Below are 18,778 nucleotides of genomic sequence, written 5' to 3' on the forward strand. Positions count from 1 at the left end.
CCCAATAAAGAGAGAGACTATGACTTATTCTATTTAATATCCATTTATCAACATTTTGTCACAATAATAATAAAAATAATATCTGTTTTAAAAATCCACAGGGAATTCTCAAGGGAGGAGCTTGTCTTGTTTCTCGCCCCTCACATTTGGGAACTCCTGGCCTAGGCCCAGTCTCTTTGGCTTCCTGCCGCCAGGTCCAGCCCCTCTTAGTGCCTGAAGTGGGGTCTTCTGGACCCATCCTTGCCCACAGAGTACAGTGAACACAATGCCCTGGGGGTCTGTGGCCAGGGGGAGTCGAGATCACTGGGGGCCTCAAAGGGTCAGGGATTGGGGAGCTAGTGAGGTGGAGAGTGGGTGGTGGGGGGCGTTGTAAGATAAGAGTGGGAATACTGTATTTATGTGGGATGGAAAACATGTGAACAGGCCCAGGCAGCCTCTAGAGGGAGGGGCAGGTCTGGAGCAAAGAGCAGCTGAGGGTGGGGCACAAGGGACTGGGGTGCCCAGATAGCTGCCAGGGGGAGCCGGCAGCCTGGGACAACTGCGGGGAGACCAGGGCCCCTCAGTGAACCTGGAAGAGTCCGAAGTAGGTGAGGAAGGGGGCAGCCTTGAGATGGGCCCAGGGGAGGGTGCGGATTCGCAGGGAGGACCCTGGCCGCAGAGCCAACAGCCCAGACACCTGGCAGAGGCGAAGCTGGGGCCCGAGGGAACTCGCTGCAGTGGCTGAGAATTCCTCCAGGCAGCGCAGGGCCAGCACGCCATCCACCAGCAAGTCCAGCTTCAGGTAGACAGCCTTCCCCTCGTCAAAGTGCACCTGGGGTGGGGACAATAGGCCAAGTCCAGGCCTCTGCCTGCCCTCGCCTCAATTTCCAATTTCCTCAGTGACACAGGCATCCCATCCCACCCAAACCCTGACTCACCCTCCCAGCCTTGTAGCTGGTCCCCCACTCTCCTGGCAAACCCTTCGCCACTCCCTTACTGCGTTACCAATGCAACCAGGTGGGGCTTACCTGACAGTACAGGTAGTAGAGCCCAGCCCGGGTGACTATAAACTCCCCGATCTGGCGGTTGTAGCGCAGAGGGCTGGTGCTGTTGATTCTGGCTTCCTCCCAGCCACTCACTGTCCCGTCCACACCTGAACACAGATGCTCAGAGATAAGGAAATGTCTCTCTACAGGACTCCCCTACACTCCCCAGGGATCCATTGAGCATATGAACGTTCAGTGCCCACTTTACCCAGAAGACACATAGATCACCCCGGGCAAGGGAGGCTCCATCCCCTATGGCACCCACAGTTGACTAGGAAGTTATGTGAAAAAATCTAATGTATATGGCCAGAGACATTCAGGGCAAATTGATACCTGCAGTCACTTCTAGGGAGAAGAGTAGAACTGAAGGAGAAGTATGAGGGGATTTAACGTTTGACTTCATGGATATCTATATTATTTGCTTCTTTTATGTTGAGGATGTAAACATACATTATTTGAATTAGTACAACTAAAAATAATAAAATGACACCCAAATGTCCATCAACAAAATGTCTATCCATATAATGGAATATCATTTGGCCATAAAAAGAGTGAAGTACTGGTACACGCTATGGCACAGATGCACCTTGAAAACATCATGCTCAGCCGGGCACAGTGGCTCACACCTGTAATCCCAGCATTTTGAGAGGCCAAGGCAGGCAGATCACCTGAGGTCGGGAGTTCGAGACCAGCCTGGCCAACATGGTGAAACCCCGTCTCTACTAAAAATACAAAAACTAGCCAAGCATGGTGGCAGGCGCCTGTAAACCTAGCTACTTGGGAGGCTGAGGCAGGAGAATTGCTTGAACCCAGGAGGGGGAAGTTGCAGTGAGCCAAGATCGCGCCACTGCACTCCAGCCTGGGCGACAGAGCTAGACTGTGTCTCCAAAAAAAAAAAAGTGACACTCACTGGGCATTTTTATTTCCACCGATGGGTTCCCACAGCCTGTGCTCTGCAGAGTCTCCAGCACTGAAGTTTCCTTCCCTTCCTTACCCTGCCAACTGTGCCATCCGAACAGCAACAGCCCCTCAAACTCATCTTGACCAATGCTGAGCTGACTCCCCTCATCCCACACTTGCTTTACTGTCTGTTTTCCACATTTGGCTTCTGGTTCTGCCACCAGGGGGATACTCAAGCCTCCCTCTCCTTTACCCACATCATTCATCGATCAACAGTTCCTATCCATCCTGCCTCCTAAATAGCTCTCTCCCCTGTCTCCCCCATCTGGTGCCTCCGTCTGCTTTTCACAGCATTCTCTGTTTCCATTCTGGCTTCCTCCAGTTTATTCCCTACACAAAGCCACAGAATGAGTCTCTAAGATGCAGATGTAAGCCCACCTCGCCTTCCTCCTTCCGATGGCTCACCTCAGAATAGTTCCCACATGCCGCCGTGTGGCCTAGCTTCTGTCTCCAGCCTTATCCCCATCTCGCTCCTCCAGCAATTTCTGCTTCTGCCATGCTGAACTTAAGAGTCCCCCAGCCTCATTATGCTCTGGTCAAACCCGGGGCTTTTGCCCCAGGGGCTGCTTCTGCTTCCACCCACCGTCCTTGACCCATTGCCTGTCTTGTCTTACGCTCCTGCTTCAAGGCCCAGTGGCGCCTTGCAATGTAGGGAGGGAATCCCTGGCTCCACAGCCGTGTCTGTCTTCCCATGTGTTGCCCAGTATCTTTGGCCACTTTCATTATTGTTTTTGTCACATTCCACTGTAATTACAATTTTTTTTTTTTTTTTTTGAGATGGAGTCTCACTCTGTCGCTCAGGCTGGAGTGCAGTGGTGCAATCTCAGCTCACTGCAGCCTCTGCCTCTGGGGTTCAAGTGATTCTCATGCCTCAGCCTCCCGAGTAGCTGGGGTTACAGGCACGTGCCACCAAACCTGGCTAATTTTTTTATTTTTTTGTATGTTTGTAGAGATACCATGTTGGCCAGGCTGGTCTCGAACTCCTGACCTCAAGTGATCCACCTGCCTCGGCATCCCAAAGTGCTGGGATTATAGGTGTGAGCCACTGCACCCAGCCTGTAATTACAAATGTATATGCTTGTTTCCTCTCCTAGACAGTGACTCCTTAAAAATCGGTCTGAGGCTGGGTGTGGTGGCTCACACCTGTAATCCCAGCACTTTGGGAGGCTGAGGCGAGTGGATCATGAGGTCAGGAGATTGAGACCATCCTGGCTAACATGATGAAACCCCATCTCTCCTAAAACATAAAAAAATTAGCCAGGTATGGTGGCAGGTGCCTGTAGTCCCAGCTACTCGGGAGGCTGAGGCAAGAGAATGGCGTGAACCCAGGAGGCAGAGCTTGCAGTAAGCCAAGATTGCGCCACTGCAATCCAGCGTGGGTGACAGAGCGAGACTCCGTCTCAAAAAAAAAAGGGGGGGGGTCCTGGATATTAGTTGCTGTGGGCACCTAGCCTGGCCCCTAGCAAACAGTAGGTCTTCAATGCATGTTGAGTCAATGAATGACTGAATGTCTGGATAACTGCCAAAATAAGTGGTCTATACAGAGGGGAGGAAGGCTGACCTGGGCATGAAGAGTAGGGAGGGCAGAGAAGAGAGGACGTTCCTAGCTATGGAGCCAGTCTGAGCAAAGGCTGCTTGTAGCCAAAGGCCATGGTGTGCCAGAACCACTGAGGGCTTGCCTGGTATCATTTGTCTCCAGCCACAGACCTCACCTAGACATTCTGTCCTGCCTGGCAATCTTACATTCCCACACGAAGCTTGCTTTCATAATCAGCAAGATGAGATTTTGTACCATTTCTCCTCAAATCTCCTGTCTCCGTCTCCCTAGTTGTCCAGAGAACCTAGAAGTCATCGAGCAAAGGCTCCCTCATCTCCCCCCAGCAAATCTACAAACCCACCTGTTCTCTTGTGCTCCTTTGACCCTCTGGTAATGGTGGGAGATGTGTCCTCTCTTCTTTCTGGAAACTTCCCTTTCCCCTTTTTGGATGTGGCCCCTGCATGGACCCCTCACCCCTGCACCAGCCACCTCGCCTTTCATGCAGACCATGTCCAGTACACAGGCACATTCTAGCTGGGTTCAAATCTTGGCTCCACCACTTAGTATCTCATGGCCTCAGACAAGTTGTGTAACCTCCATCTGTAAAATGGAGGTAATTAGAGTATCTTCCTTTTAGGGCTGTTGTGAGGATTAGATAAGACCAAATACAAGTGCCAGACACAGTGCCTATCTCAAGAAAGCCCTCAGTATGTGTTAGTTCAGATAAAAATAGTATTATTCACAGAACTAAACTTTTCCTTGGTCCACACAACCCTCCACCTGCTGGCCTATTTCTCTGCTCCTTGTTACAGAGAAACATCTAAAAAGGATTGCCCTAGGCCAGGTGCAGTGGCTCATGCTTGTAATCCCAGCACTTTGGGAGGCTGAGGAGGGCGAATCACCTGAGGTTGGGAGTTCGAGACCAGCCTGACCAACATGGAGAAACCCTATCTTACTAAAAATACAAAATTAGCCGGGCATGGTGGCACATGCCTGTAATCCCAGCTACTCAGGAGGCTGAGGCAGGCGAATCGCTTGAACCCGGGAGGCAGAGGTTGTGGTGAGCCGAGATTGCGCCATTGCACTCCAGCCTGGGCAACAAGAGCAAAACTCCGTCTCAAAAAAAAAAAAAGAAAAAAAAGGTTGTCCCAGCCTCCAGTTCCTTATTCCTCATTTTCTTCTCAACCCAATGCACACTGCCTTCCTGTTCTAACTATGCCACTGAAACCACCCTCCTTAAGGTCAGCAGGACTTTCACATTACCAAACCCAGCCATCATTTCTCTATTCTCATTTCATGTGATCTCTCAGCTGCATTCAACACAGACAGCCACATCCTCCTTGAAACAGTGGTTTCTCTCAATCCAGGATGCCACCCTGCCTGGGTTTCTTCCTCTCTGTCCGGCTGCTTCTCAGTCTCTCTGGTTTTCCCCTTAGGTCCACTTCGAGATGCTCAAGAACCTCAGGGCTTCATTCATGGGGCCCTTCCTTCTCCTGGCGTCTCATCCAATCCTGTGGCTTTAAATGCCATCGATAGGCCGGGCACAGGGGCTCACGCCTGTCATCCCAGCACTTTGGGAGGCTGAAGCTGGCAGATCACCTGAGATCAGGAGTTCAAGACCAGCCTGGCCAACATGGTGAAACTCTGTCTCTACTAAAAAATACAAAAATGAGCTGGGTGTGGTGGCGCCTGCCTATAATCTCAGCTACTTGGGAGGCTGAGACAGGAGAATCACTTGGACCCAGGAGGCAGAGGTTGCAGTGAGCCAAGACTGCACCACTACACTCCAGCCTGGGGGACAGAGCGAGACTCTGTCTCAAAAAAAACAAAAACAACAAAAGCCATCCGTAGGGCCATGACTCCTGGCTTTATCCGTCCTGACTTAGCCTGAGCTAGTCGACAATGTCCAGTCATCCATTTGTGGAGTTTACTTCATTGTCATTTATCCACTTGTTTATTTTAGACATCTCAACATTAATAATTATCTTACATACTTCCATCTATTTCTTCCTTGGTCAACCCCTTTTTAGGAAATGGCATCATTCTTCCCAGAGATACCCAAGTTAAACATCTAGAAGCTGGCTGGGTGTGGTGGCTCACGCCTGTCATCCCAGCACTTTGGGAGGCTGAGGCGGGCAGATCACTGGAGGTCAAGAGTTTGAGACCAGCCTGGAAAACATGGCGAAACCCTGTCACTACTAAAAATACAAAAATTAGCTGGTTGTGGTGGCACACGCCTGTAATCCCAGCTACTTGGGAGGCTGAGGCAGGAGAATCTCTTGAACCTGGGAGGTGGAGGTTGCAGTGACCTGAGATCACACCACTGCACTCCAGCCTGGGTGACAGAGTGAGACTATGTCTTAAAAAAAATAAAAAATCTAGAAGTCATCTGTGATTCCTCCCTTTCTTTCATTCTTCACCTCCAACCCATAGGTCAGTCACAGGTCACAGGCTGAACCCATCCACTTCTCACCATCTCTGCTGTGAACCCCTCGGCTGAGCACCCCTGGTGCCCCCCTGCCTCTCACAATGGAAGGGCGTTCTGGGTGAGGGGATGCTATGTGCAAAGTCCAGAAGAGGCACACCGGGAGCAGGGGTGTCAGCCCAGCAAGCATGAAGACAGCATAAGAGTGCAGGGAAATTAGGTTGAGACCAGACCACGAAGAGACCGGAAGCCATGTAGAGAGCCAATACCATAACAAAAGTGAAGTTTAGGGGCTCAGCATGGCAGCACAGGTCAGATGGAGTGGAGGGGTGCGGAGGGTGTGGAGTGGGGAAGGAGCAAGAGGCTGCGTTTGAGGTTCTGAGGTCACGGTGCTGAAGTAGAGGGTGGGGTAGAAATGGAAAAGATGAGCAGACACTAGCAGCATTTTGAGAAAAAGATCATCAGGACATGGAATATGGAGGAGAAAAAAAAAAAGAATGAAAAGTGCTTCCTGGAGAAGAATGAGGGCTGAAGGAGAGAGCTGGGGCAGTGATTTGCTGGGGAACCTGGGCAGAGTTCTGGGGAAAGGCAGGGGTGTTTCGTGGGGTCGCATGCCTGGGTCACAGAGAGAACCAAGACCTTCATGAACTGGCTTCTGTGGTTCTGAGACTGATGGCAGGGAAAGGAGTGGGAGGTCAAAGGTTTTGAGGGGCCCTTTTCCCAGGAGGCCAGTGCGTTGGGGGGGGATGGGGTCTCACCTGCCTGTGCTCCATCCTGTCCAGGTCGTGGATGAACTGTAAAGCACAGGAAAGGGTTGATGAGACCTGCCCTGCCCCTCTGCCACCTGCCCCTCTTCTCCCGGGTATGGCTCACCCATCACCCACCTTCATAATGGGCTGCGATCGCTCTTCGAGCCCGTGTTTTCCGGCCTTTAGGTGCTGAGGATCAAGGAAAGACAGATGAACAAAGCGGGCCCTACTGGGGGTCCCAGAGCCACTCTCCCAGCCCCGTTCCCCTCTCAGGGAGCCTGGCATCCTTATTCTTGTCCAGACTCCTGGTCTTAGAATCTCAGGCCTCATCTTCCTCGGTAAATAGAGTGACTATAATTTGTCATCCACACGGGGATACTTCTGAGAGCAAAACAGGAAACCGCTACTAATCACACTGAGATAACAGGTGGGGGCCAGGACAGTTGCATGCCGACTTGGACACGTGGTCATTAGGCCACCCCATCATCCCATTCCTAAATCTCTTTGCCTACTGGGGTCCAGGCCTCCGACTCCCCAGCCTAGTCTCCATCAGGATCCCAGTAGTTCTTTTTTTTTTTTTTTTTGGAGACGGAGTCTTGCTCTGTGGCCCAGGCTGGAGTGCAGTGGCCGGATCTCAGCTCACTGCAAGCTCCGCCTCCCGGGTTTACGCCATTCTCCTGCCTCAGCCTCCCGAGTAGCTGGGACTACAAGCGCCCGCCACCTCACCCGGCTAGTTTTTTGTATTTTTTTAGTAGAGACGGGGTTTCACCGTGTTCGCCAGGATGGTCTCGATCTCCTGACCTCGTGATCCGCCTGTCTCGGCCTCCCAAAGTGCTGGGATTACAGATTTGAGCCACCGCGCCCGGCCCCCCAGTTCTTCTAACTCATGGCCACCCCGCCTTCCTGTTTGGGGTAGGGTCTGAAGAAGTACATCTATGTGACAGAAGAAGCTTCACAGGAGGGCGAGAATCCCTAGGTTTGAGTCTTGGCTGCTTAGCTGCATGACTCTGAGCCTCCTTTCACCCTCCGTGCCTCAGTTTCTCCCTGTGGATAATGGCTTTTGCTCTGCCCACTTCCTGAGGTTGGGACAGAGGGATACTCACCACTTCTGCGAGGCCGAACTAGTCGGTTCAGGAAAGGCACAGGATCCCGGCTTTCTTCTGTCTGGGGATTCAGTTCCTAGGGGAATTAGGGCAGGGTTCAACCAGGGACTCCCAAAGATATAAAGTGAGACAGACGGGGCCTGCCAGGAGAGCCACCAGCCAGCAATAGGCACAGAAGTCTTAGGGACAGATTAAGCCCCTCAGCCCACTACAGCTGGGGCCCTGGGCAAAGGCGAGGTTGGGAGTCAGGCTCCAAGTCTCACCCTTTCCTCTAGACCAGCTACACTTTCCCACCCACACACAACCAATGCAGATCCTGCACTCAACTGACACATTGCACACACGCCCACACCCAGTCACCAAGCACAGAGGATACGCACCCTGTACACAACCACACCCCTCTTCCACGCAGACTCACATATCTCATACATCCAGGTCACCCCCAGCCAATAAACACCTCAGACTCAGGTGGCACAACCCCAGCACAAACCCCTCACACAGAGTTGTCACCACGCACACACACCCCTACAGACACACACCCATGCACGCACTGTGTTCACACACCCTGCACACACCTCGTGTGCGGCTGGCACAGCTGCACACACCTGCAGCCTCAGCTGTGCACACTTCCCATGGCCCAGCAGCCTGCAGACCGCGCCCACGCCCACTCACCGACGGGTCCTGGTCTTCCTCTGCCACCAGCTCCTCCTGGGCAGGCTCCTGCTGGGAAGGAGGCAGCGTCACCCTGTGCCTCACCACCTGACATCTCGCCCTCCACCCATCCTCCCTTCCCCTTGCCTTCAGCCCACCCGGCCCCCAGCAGCCCCTCTGCAGTCTCAGCTCCTGATGTGCCCAAGAAAGGGTGCGCAGCGGGGCCTCACCTGGGCGGACAGCGATGCCCGGCTCCCCAGGCTGACCACGGCCAGCAGGAGGCCGAGGCAGGCCAGCGCCAGGCCCAGGCCCAGCGCGAGCGGGACCAGCAGGGCGGTGCCCGGCTCCCCCCGGCGCCCCCTCCGCCTCTGGCTCCGACGGGCGGCCATGGGGGCGGGGGGCTGTGCCTGCCTCACCGCCCCCCCATCCCGGGACCCGAGGGATCGGGGGAGGGGGAGCCGGCGGGCGGATCGGGCTGGGGAGAGGGAGGGGCAAGGGAAACGGGGCGGGAGGGGGCGCTGGGGACAGGAAGCCGGACGCTGTGTGTGATTAAACTCCGAGCCTCTGGCTGGGCGCTGTGCGCGCAGCGGACGGAATGGGCGCCCACCCGACCTCTGAGCGCCCAGCCCGGGCGTGCACCACCAGGGCGAGGTCCGATGTGTGCGGCTGCGGGGCTGTGCGTGTGCGGGCACCTCCTGCGGGGAGGTGGGGAACTCAGAAAGGCCTGTTGGTTCAGATTCTTCTGTGTCCCTGTGTCTTCAGCGATAAGGACGCTCCTTTCCTCCAGGTGCAGGGAGGGCACCTCTGACAGGAGGCTATTATTTGCTGCTTCAGGAAAAGGACAGGGAGTTCCAGGTTGTACGACCTGGTTCAGGGAAGAAGGGCAGGAGACGGTAAGAAAGACCCTTCAGCTTCTGCTGTTTTCTCAGATTCCTTCAGCTTAAAACACTCACTATGATGAGGTGCATCGTTTGGGGAAGCACGTTCTGAAACCCATCATTACCAGTGATGGCCAAGCATCTGAGGAGGACCAGCAGCATGCAAAAGACAGACCAAAATTGGTCCCGCACGGTGGCTCACGCCTGTAATCCCAGAAGGCCAAGGCTGGGGGCCAGGAGTTCAAGATCAGTCTGGGCAACAGCAAGACCCCATCTCTACAGAAAAGTTTAAAAAAAATTAGCCCACACCTGTAGTCCCAGCTACTCAGGAGGCCGAGGTAGGAGGATTGTTTGAGCCCAGGAGTTTGAGGCTGCAGTGAGCTGTGATTGCAACACTACACTCCAGCCTGGGCTACAGAGCCTTGTCTCAAAAAAGAAAAAGACCAAAATTGGCCGGGTGAGGTGGTTCGCACCTGTAATCCCAGCACTTTGGGAGGCCAAGGCGGGTGGATCACGAGGTCAGGAGTTCAAGACCTTCCTGGCCAAGATGGTGAAACCCTGTCTCTACTAAAAATACAAAAAAAAAATTAGCCGGGCATGGTGGCAGGCGCCTGTAATCCCAGCTACTCCGGAAGCTGAGGCAGAGAATTGCTTGAACCCAGGAGACGGAGGTTGCAGCGAGCCGAGATCACACCACTGCACTCCAGCCTGGGTGACATCTCAAAAAAGAAAGACCAAAATTAACAAACAAAATTTGACATTGGAGGAAACAGATAATTCAGGAAACAGAGTACTACCTAATATACTTAAAGAGAGCTGGCCATGGTGGTGCTTGCCTGTATTCCCAGCTACTCAGGAGGTTGAGATGGGAGGATCACCTGAGCCTGGGAGGTCGAGGCTGCAGTGAGCTGTGATCACACCACTGCATTCCAGCACGAGCAACAGAGTAAGACCCTGTCAAAAAAAAAAAAAAAAAAGAGTATGCAAAGAAAGAAAGCAGTTAGAATCCCCAGAAAATTTTCAAAACTGAAATCACGATGTAAATAAAAAACAGCTGAGACCAGTTGCGGTGGCTCACACCTGTAATCCCAGCACTTTGGGAGGCCAAGGCGGGGTTTAGTAGAAACCCCATCTCTACTAAAAAACACAAAAATGAGGCCAGGTGCAGTGGCTCACGCCTGTAATCCCAGCACTTTGGGAGGCCGAGGTGGGTGGATCATGAGGAGAGGAGATCGAGATCATCCTGGCTAACACAGTGAAACCCTGTCTCTACTAAAAATACAAAAAAATGGCCGGGCGCGGTGGCTCAAGCCTGTAATCCCAGCACTTTGGGAGGCCGAGACGGGCGGATCACGAGGTCAGGAGATCGAGACCATCCTGGCTAACACGGTGAAACCCTGTCTCTACTAAAAAACACAAAAATGAGGCCAGGTGCAGTGGCTCACGCCTGTAATCCCAGCACTTTGGGAGGCCGAGGTGGGTGGATCATGAGGAGAGGAGATCGAGATCATCCTGGCTAACACAGTGAAACCCTGTCTCTACTAAAAATACAAAAAAATGGCCGGCGCGGTGGCTCAAGCCTGTAATCCCAGCACTTTGGGAGCCGAGACGGGCGGATCACGAGGTCAGGAGATCGAGACCATCCTGGCTAACACGGTGAAACCCTGTCTCTACTAAAAATACAAAAAACTAGCCGGGCGACGTGGCGGGCACCTGTAGTCCCAGCTACTCGGGAGGCTGAGGCAGGAGAATGGCGTAAACCCGGGAGGCGGAGCTTGCAGTGAGCTGAGATCCGGCCACTGCACTCCAGCCTGGGTGGCAGAGCGAAACTCCGTCTCAAAAAAAAAAAAAATTAGCTGGGTGTGGTGGTATGCACCGTAGTCCCAGCTACTCGGAAGGCTGAGGCAGGAGAATGGCATGAACCTGGGAGGCGGAGCTTGCAGTGAGCCGAGATCGTGCCACTACTGCACTCCAGCCTGAGTGATAGAGTGAGACTCCGTCTCAAAAAAAAAAAAAAAATTAGCCAGTCATGGTGGTGGGCACCTGTAATCTCAACTACTTGGAGGCTGAGACAGAGAATTGCTTGAACCCAGGAGGCGGAGGTTGCAATGAGCCAAGATTGCATGACTGCACGCCAGCCTGGGCAACAGAGCGAGACTCCATCTCGAAAAAAGAAAAAGCAATAAAACAGTTGGGCATCATGGTGTGCACCTGTAGTCTCAGCTAATTGGGAGACTGAGGCAGGAGGATGGCTTGAGCCCAGGAATTCCAGGTTGCCATGAGCTATGATCTGGGCACTGAACTCCAGCTTGGTCTGCAGAGCATGACTCTGTCTCAAAAATAATAATAATTAATAAATAATAAAATAAAAATAAATAAATACAGGTTGGGTATCACGGCTCATGTCTGTACCCCTAGAGCTTTGAGAGGCTTAGACGAGAGGATCTCTTGAGGCCAGGAGTTCAAGACCAGCCTGGGCAACGTAGTGAGAACCCCTCTCCATCTCTACAAAAAATACAAGAAAAATTATCCAGGTGTGATGGCATGCCCCTGTAGTCCCAGCTGGAGGCTAAGTCAGGAGGATCACTTCAGCCCAGGAGTTTGAGGTTGCAGTGAGCTATGATCACCCCATTGAACCGAAGCCTGGGCAGCAGAGTGAGACCCTGTCTCTATAACAACTTAAATAAATAGGCCGGGCACAGTGGCTCACGCCTGTAATCCCAGCACTTTGGGAGGCCAAAGTGGGTGGATCACCTGAGGTCAGGAGTTCAAGACTAGCCTGGCCAACATGTAGTGAAACGCCATCTCTACTAAAAAATACAAAAATTAGCTGGGCGTGGTGGCACACGCCTGTAGTCCCAGCTACTTGGGAAGCTGAGGCAGAAGAATTGCTCAAACCCAAGAGGTAGAGGTTGCAGTGAGGAGAGATTGTGCCACTGCACTCCAGCCTGGGCGACAGAGCGAGAGTTCATCTCTCAAAAAAATAAAAATAAAAAATAAAATAAAATAAATGAAACACAAGTTATAACATGACACAATTGTATTTAATTGATACAGTATCAATTTAGGGCCTTAGTGCTTGCTTGCCACATTGTCCTTTGAGTGACACATGGATTATGGGATTGAGAAACAATGTTCATGTGGCCATAATAATATAAATATCCTTGATTGGATTTCAACTTTCAGAGTCAACCTGTAGAAAAATCCAGAAGACTCAATGGCAGCAAAGACTGCAAAGGCCCACAATTTTAACTTTTTTTTTTTTTTTGAAATGGAGTCTCATTCTGTCACCCAGGCTGGAGTGCAATGGCACGATCTCGGCTCACTACAACCTCTGCCTCCCAGGTTCAAGTGATTCTCCTGCCTCAGCCTCCCGAGTAGCTGGGATTACAGATGCACACCACCATGCCTGGCTAATTTTTGTACTCTTAGTAGAGACAGGGTTTCACCATGTTGGTCAGGCTGGTCTCAAGCTCTTGACCTCGTGATCCACCTGCCTCAGGCTCCCAAAGTGCTGGGATTACAGGCATGAGCCACCGTGCCCTGCCTTTGACTTTTGTTAACATGAAGCTGAGAAAAGGTCACATGTGGAAGTGAGGAAAGAAAGAGGAATTGCAAGCTGTTTCTCTCACCAGAGAAATGATAAAAATAGGTGGAATAGGCCGGGTGCGGTGGCTCACACCTGTAATCCCAGCACTTTGGGAGGCTGAGGCAGGCAAATCACGAGGTCAGTAGCTCGAGACCAGTCTGGCCCACATGGTGAAACCCTGTTTCTACTAAAAATACAAAAATTCACCAGGCGTGGTGGCACACATCTGTAATCCCAGCTAGTCAGGAGGCTGAGGCATGAGAATCCCTTGACCTGGGAGGCGGAGGTTGCAATGAACTGAGGTCATGCCATTGCACTCCAGCCTGGGCAACAGAGCAAAACTCTGTCTCAAAAAAAAAAAAAAAAAAAAAAAGATGGAAGAACAGAGGTTTACTGATATATAACCAAAATAATTAATATTAAGGTAATATAGTCATCACTGGGGAGAGAAATGAAAGAGACAACGTGAGTTTAAAAATTCATGTTTTTGGCTGGACGTAGTGGCTCACCTATAATCCCAGCACTTTGGGAGGCCGAGGCAGGTGGATCACGAGGTCAGGAGTTTGAGACCAGCCTGAGCAACATGGTGAAACCCCGTCTCTACTAAAAATATAAAAATTAGCCAGACATGGTGGTGCATACCTAATCCCAGCTATTCAGGAGGCTGAGACAGGAGAATGGCTTGAACCTGGGAGGCAGAGGTTGCAGCGAGCCGAGATAGCGCCACTGCACTCCGGTCTGGGTGACAGAGCAAGTCTCTTGTCTCAAAAAATATCAACAACAACAAAATTCACTTTTTTAATACACATTCTGCTTATGTAACATTTCATGTTTTATATTAGAAAGTCAGTATTAACTAAATTTTATATATAAAGAAATAGAGGCCAGGCATAGTGGCTCACACCTATAATCCCAGCACTTCTGGAGGCTGAGGTAGGCAGATGGCTTGAGCTCAGGAGTTAGAAATCAGCAATGAGGTGGGCCAGGCGCGGTGGCTCACGCCTGTAATCCCAGCACTTTGGGAGGCCAAGGTGGGTGGATTATGAGGTCAGGAGATCAAGACCATCCTGGCTAACACGGTGAAACCCTGTCTCTACTGAAAATACAAAAAATTAGCCAGGCGTGGTGGTGGGCGCCTGTAGTCCCAGCTACTCGGGAGGCTGAGGCAGGAGAATGGCGTGAACCCTGGAGGCAGAGCTTGCAGTGAGCAGAGATCGTGCCACTGCACTCTGGGTGACAGAGCGAGACTCCATCTGAAAAAAAAAAAAGAAAAAGAAAAAAGAAGAAAGAAAAGAAAAGAAAAGATGGAATTTCACTCTTGTCACCCAGGCTGGAGTGCAATGGTGGATCTCAGCTCACTACAACCTCTGCCTCCTGGGTTCAAGCGACTCTCCTGTCTCAGCCTCCTGAGTAGCTGGGATTACAGGCACCTGCCACCACGCCAGGATATTTTTGCATTTTTGGAAGAGATGGGGTTTCACCATGTTGGTCAGGCTGGTCTCGAACTCTCCACCTCAGGTGATCCACCCGCCTCAGCTTTCCAAAGTGCTGGGATTACAGGCATGAGCCACCAAGCCTGGCCTCTACTTGATTTTTATTATCAGGTGAATGTAGCATTTTAATTTGTAAAAAGAAAAAATTGTACAGCAGGAAGCCTGCTGAGGATAGGGAAAGTCATTACCCACCTTGGCCAGCGTGTGATCACACCTGCTAAAGGAAAAAAACAGAGATTGGAGCCTTGGAGACAGCAGATCATCCTCAGATCCTTTAACTTTGGCTTGAAAAATTAATTCAATACAGTTAACCTTTTTGTTCTTGGTTTGCGGCCAAAGTTAAAATTAACTTGCATTTTTTAGGACACTGATAGGAAGTAACTTGGGAAACATGTAGGAAAAATACTGAAAGGAAATCTGCCAATATTTTTTATTCCTGCCTTTTTACACTTTGCTTACTTTTCACATTTTTAACCATGATTCTAAAGGAAAGAAAAGGCTTTATCATTTTGTTTTTTGTTTTTCTTTTTGGATATCCAGCTTGATTAATATCCCTTAAATGTAAGGCCATGTGTGGTGGCTCACGCCTGTAATCCTAGCACTTTGGGAGACTGAGGTGGGTGGATCACTTGAGGTCAGGAGTTTGAGACCAGCCTGGCCAACATGGTGAAATCCCGTCTCTACTAAAACTACAAAAATTATCCGGGTGTGGTGGCGCACGCCTGTAATCCCACTTAGGAGGCTGAGGCAAGAGAATAGCTTGAAGCCAAGAGGCGGAGGTTGCAGCAAGCCGAGATCCCAGCTACTTGGGAGACTGAAGCAGGAGAATCGCTTGAACGTGGGAGGCAGAGGTTGCAGTGATCTGAGATCGTGCAATTGCACTTTAGCCTGGGCAACAAGAGTGAAACTCCATCTCAAAAACATCACTTAAATGCAAATAAAGAATTTCACGTAGTCTGTAAGGGTAGGGACTGTGTATGTTTTGCAGGCATTGTATTTCCAGGGCCAGCAAAAGTTTGTTGAATGAATAAATATGGCCTAGCCTCCCCAGTCTGGCAGTGACTACTGAATATGGTGATACTAGCAAACCTGAGAGTGAACAGTGACCATCCTAGTTTGCCAGGGACTGAGGAGGTTCCCAGGATGAGGGACTTTCAATGCTAAAACCAGGACAGTTCTGGAAAAAAACAGGGTGAGTTGCTATGTGCCACCATCCTGGGCTCTTCCCCAGACTTCACCTACCATCTCTTCACTGATGACCCTCCTGTCCTCTTCTCCCCACTTCCTCAGTGAACATGGACTCACGTGGTTGGCCATCACCACGGGTCTCTCTTGTACTAAATCCAGCAGATACACCTTGGCCCTCATCTGACTTATTTGCAGCCTCTACGATTATTTCCCGCTCTCACTCTGAAACCCTCCTTCCTTGGCCTCTTACCATTCTGGCTTCTAGTTTCCTTCACTGGTTATTTTAAGAACACAAATGTGCTATATTTAAGCTGGTTCATTCATTATATTACCAAGTTTGGTATCACAAACAGACTTCATATAGAAATGCTATCATCCTTCCTTCCCCTCCTTCCCTGCCTCCCTCTGTTCCTTCCGTTCCTTTCTTTCATAATAAGATATTCCAGCTGCACCTTGTACTTCCTCAGCACCAGCCCTGAGATCAGAAGCCATTTCTTCAAGGAATGGTGCCCTTTCACGGAGAAGGATATTTAGCCACTAAGATCTGGGCACTGGGTAAACTCAGCATTCCTGGAAGTGACGCCTTTCAGCAGACAAAGATAGGATAGATACATATTGCATAAGTTCACAAGGACAGTCTCATTTTTTTTTTTTTTTTTTTTTTTTTTTTTTTTTTGAGACGGAGTCTCGCTCTGTCGCCCAGGCTGGAGTGCCGTGGCCGGATCTCAGCTCACTGCAAGCTCCGCCTCCCGGGTTTACGCCATTCTCTCGCCTCAGCCTCCCGAGTAGCTGGGACTACAGGCGCCCGCCATCTCGCCCGGCTAATTTTTTGTATATTTTAGTAGAGACGGGGTTTCACCGTGTTCGCCAGGATGGTCTCGATCTCCTGACCTCGTGATCCGCCCGTCTCGGCCTCCCAAAGTGCTGGGATTACAGGCTTGAGCCACCGCGCCCGGCCGGACAGTCTCATTTTGGTCCAACATCACAACATTCTGCCTCACGTCCCCCGTCCCATGTACGTATCCCCTGTGTTAGTCTCGATGACAGTGCTATGTTTCCATCATTGCATTTCTCACAACTCACACTTCTGGTCTCCCTCCCTCACTCAACCGTGAAGTTCCACTGGTTCACGGGCCAAGTCTGTCTTGTAGACCATTGTTTCTCTGGTGTCTTGCTTAGTGCCTGACGCACAGTAGGCACTTTATGTATTTGTTGAATGAACGGGTGATCCCAGGGAATTCCCCAAGAGACTCTACCTGGGCCTTCTCTCCCTGGTTAGGGGCTCCCTCTGATCCACAGACGCCTGTTTTTGCCCCCACCACACCACTATCTCATAATGTTACCATCTGTGCTCATCTGACTCTCCTACTGTCATGTCATGGGAGTGGGGACTGTGGTTTACTCATCTTCGTTCCCTAGAACCTGGCTAATGCCTTACCATAGTAGTTGCTCAATAAATATTTGTTGCACGGAAGAGTGAATGATTTTGCTCAAATGCCACAGCCAAGATATGGAGGCACCAGAATTCAAACCTGGGTCTCCAAAATGACCTCCTGTCTCCCCACATGTTCCAATCCCCTCTGGACGAGGGAAGAGAAGACCCAGCCTGATGACAGGGCAGGGCTTGGGGGGCAATTCTGAGCCTGACCTTTTTTTTTTTTTTTTTGAGATGAAGTTTTGCTCTTGGGATTTTTTGTTTTGTTTTGTTTTGGGTTTTTTTTTTTTTTTTGAGACGGAGTTTCACCCTTGTTGCTCAGGCTGGAGTGCAGTATTTTGATCTCCACTCACCGCAAACTCCACCTCCCAGGTTCAAGCCATTCTCCTGCCTCAGCATCCCAAGTAGCTGAGATTACAGGCATGCGCCCCCATGCCTGGCTAATTTTGTATTTTGTATTTTTAGTAGAGACAGGGTTTCACCATGTTGGTCAGGCTGGTCTCAAACTCCTGATCTCAAGTGATCCCCCCGCCTCGGCCTCCCAAGGTGCTGGGATTACAGGCGTGAGCCACTGCAACCGGCCTGAGCCTGACTTTCATCAGCTCCTTCGCCTTTGTACCTTCTCTGACTGTTCCAGTTTCCTGGGACACAAGTTTCCTACCTTTATCCTCAGCTCTCCATCCATTTCTTTTTGTTTGTTTATTTTTTGGAGATGGAGTCTTGCTCTGTCACCTAGGCTGGATGACAGAGTGATTTCGGCTCACTGCAACCTCCGCCTCCCAGGTTTACGCCATTCTCCTGCCTCAGCCTCCCGAGTAGCTGGGACTACAGGCGTCTGTCACCTCGCCCGGCTAGTTTTTTGCACTTTTTAGTAGAGACGGGGTTTCACCGTGTTAGCCAGGATGGTCTCGATCTCCTGACCTCGTGATCCGCCCGTCTCGGCCTCCCAAAGTGCTGGGATTACAGGCTTGAGCCACCGCGCCCGGCCTAATTTTTCTATTTTTAGTAGAGATGGGGTTTCGCCATGTTGGCCAGGTTGGTCTCAAACACCTGACCTCAGATGATCCACCCACCTCGGCCTCCCAAAGTGCTGGGATTATAGGCGTGAGCCACCACGCCCGGCCTCTCCATCCATTTCATATCTGCCTCCAGGTAAGATTCAGCCCAGCGCCAGGGCTGAGTATCAGAAGGGGCCATATTCTGGGGACTGGGAGGGGGGTGTACCCTGAACACTCTCTGCTTGACCTGGCTCTTGGGCCTGTAGCTCACACCTGGCCGTGGTGGTGACTTGGTGCTTGGCCTGATGGCAAATGTGATCTATCTGGTTTGGCCCCTGGCTCTTGGTGCCTCCCTTGGCTTCGGCCCTGGGCTGCAGCTTGACTCCATTCTAGCCTGGCTGTGTTGGCTTGGACTGTCTGGCTTCCCTCCAAGCGGGAGTGTGGTAAAAGCAAATACAAGTCCTGATAGCTCAATGGCAGTTGCCTCAGACCCTTTTGGGAAGTCAAATGTAAACACACAAATCAATAAAAAACAAAAACATTGTGTCTGCCAACAGCCATTAACCCTTTGGCCAGTGGTGGATGAGAAATGGGTAATCTGGGTTCTGGTCCGCACTGGCTTCTGGCTTTTGGCAAGGCCTTGATTGGGCACCCCAGCTCTCTGGGTCTCACATGGAAAAACGGCCTAAAAAGAAATCCAAGGCTGAGCACAGTAACTCACGCCTATAATCACAGCATGTTGGGGCC

General features: G+C 51.1%; 1 protein-coding gene across 2 annotated transcripts; it reads right to left on the reverse strand.

Annotated features, from left to right (window-relative positions):
* Nucleotides 1–18: 18 nt before the first annotated feature.
* TNFSF12 (TNF superfamily member 12) lies at nucleotides 19–9,360 on the reverse strand. 2 transcript variants are annotated; one of them, XM_033184743.1, is made up of 7 exons: nucleotides 8,681–9,360; nucleotides 8,472–8,519; nucleotides 7,800–7,875; nucleotides 6,832–6,885; nucleotides 6,706–6,741; nucleotides 1,008–1,132; nucleotides 19–811 (listed from the first exon to the last, which is right to left on the reverse strand). In XM_033184743.1, the coding sequence occupies exons 1-7, from the start codon at nucleotides 8,837–8,839 to the stop codon at nucleotides 560–562; spliced, it is 750 nt and encodes a 249-aa protein (XP_033040634.1). In that variant the 5' UTR covers nucleotides 8,840–9,360; the 3' UTR covers nucleotides 19–559. The 2 variants fall into 2 exon arrangements, with proteins under 2 accessions (XP_033040634.1, XP_033040633.1); XM_033184742.1 differs by having other exon boundaries at nucleotides 8,472–8,522.
* Nucleotides 9,361–18,778: the final 9,418 nt, after the last annotated feature.

Source organism: Trachypithecus francoisi, unplaced genomic scaffold (genome assembly GCF_009764315.1).
Source record: "Trachypithecus francoisi isolate TF-2019V2 unplaced genomic scaffold, Tfra_2.0 Lachesis_group20, whole genome shotgun sequence".
NCBI lineage: Eukaryota > Metazoa > Chordata > Mammalia > Primates > Cercopithecidae > Trachypithecus > Trachypithecus francoisi.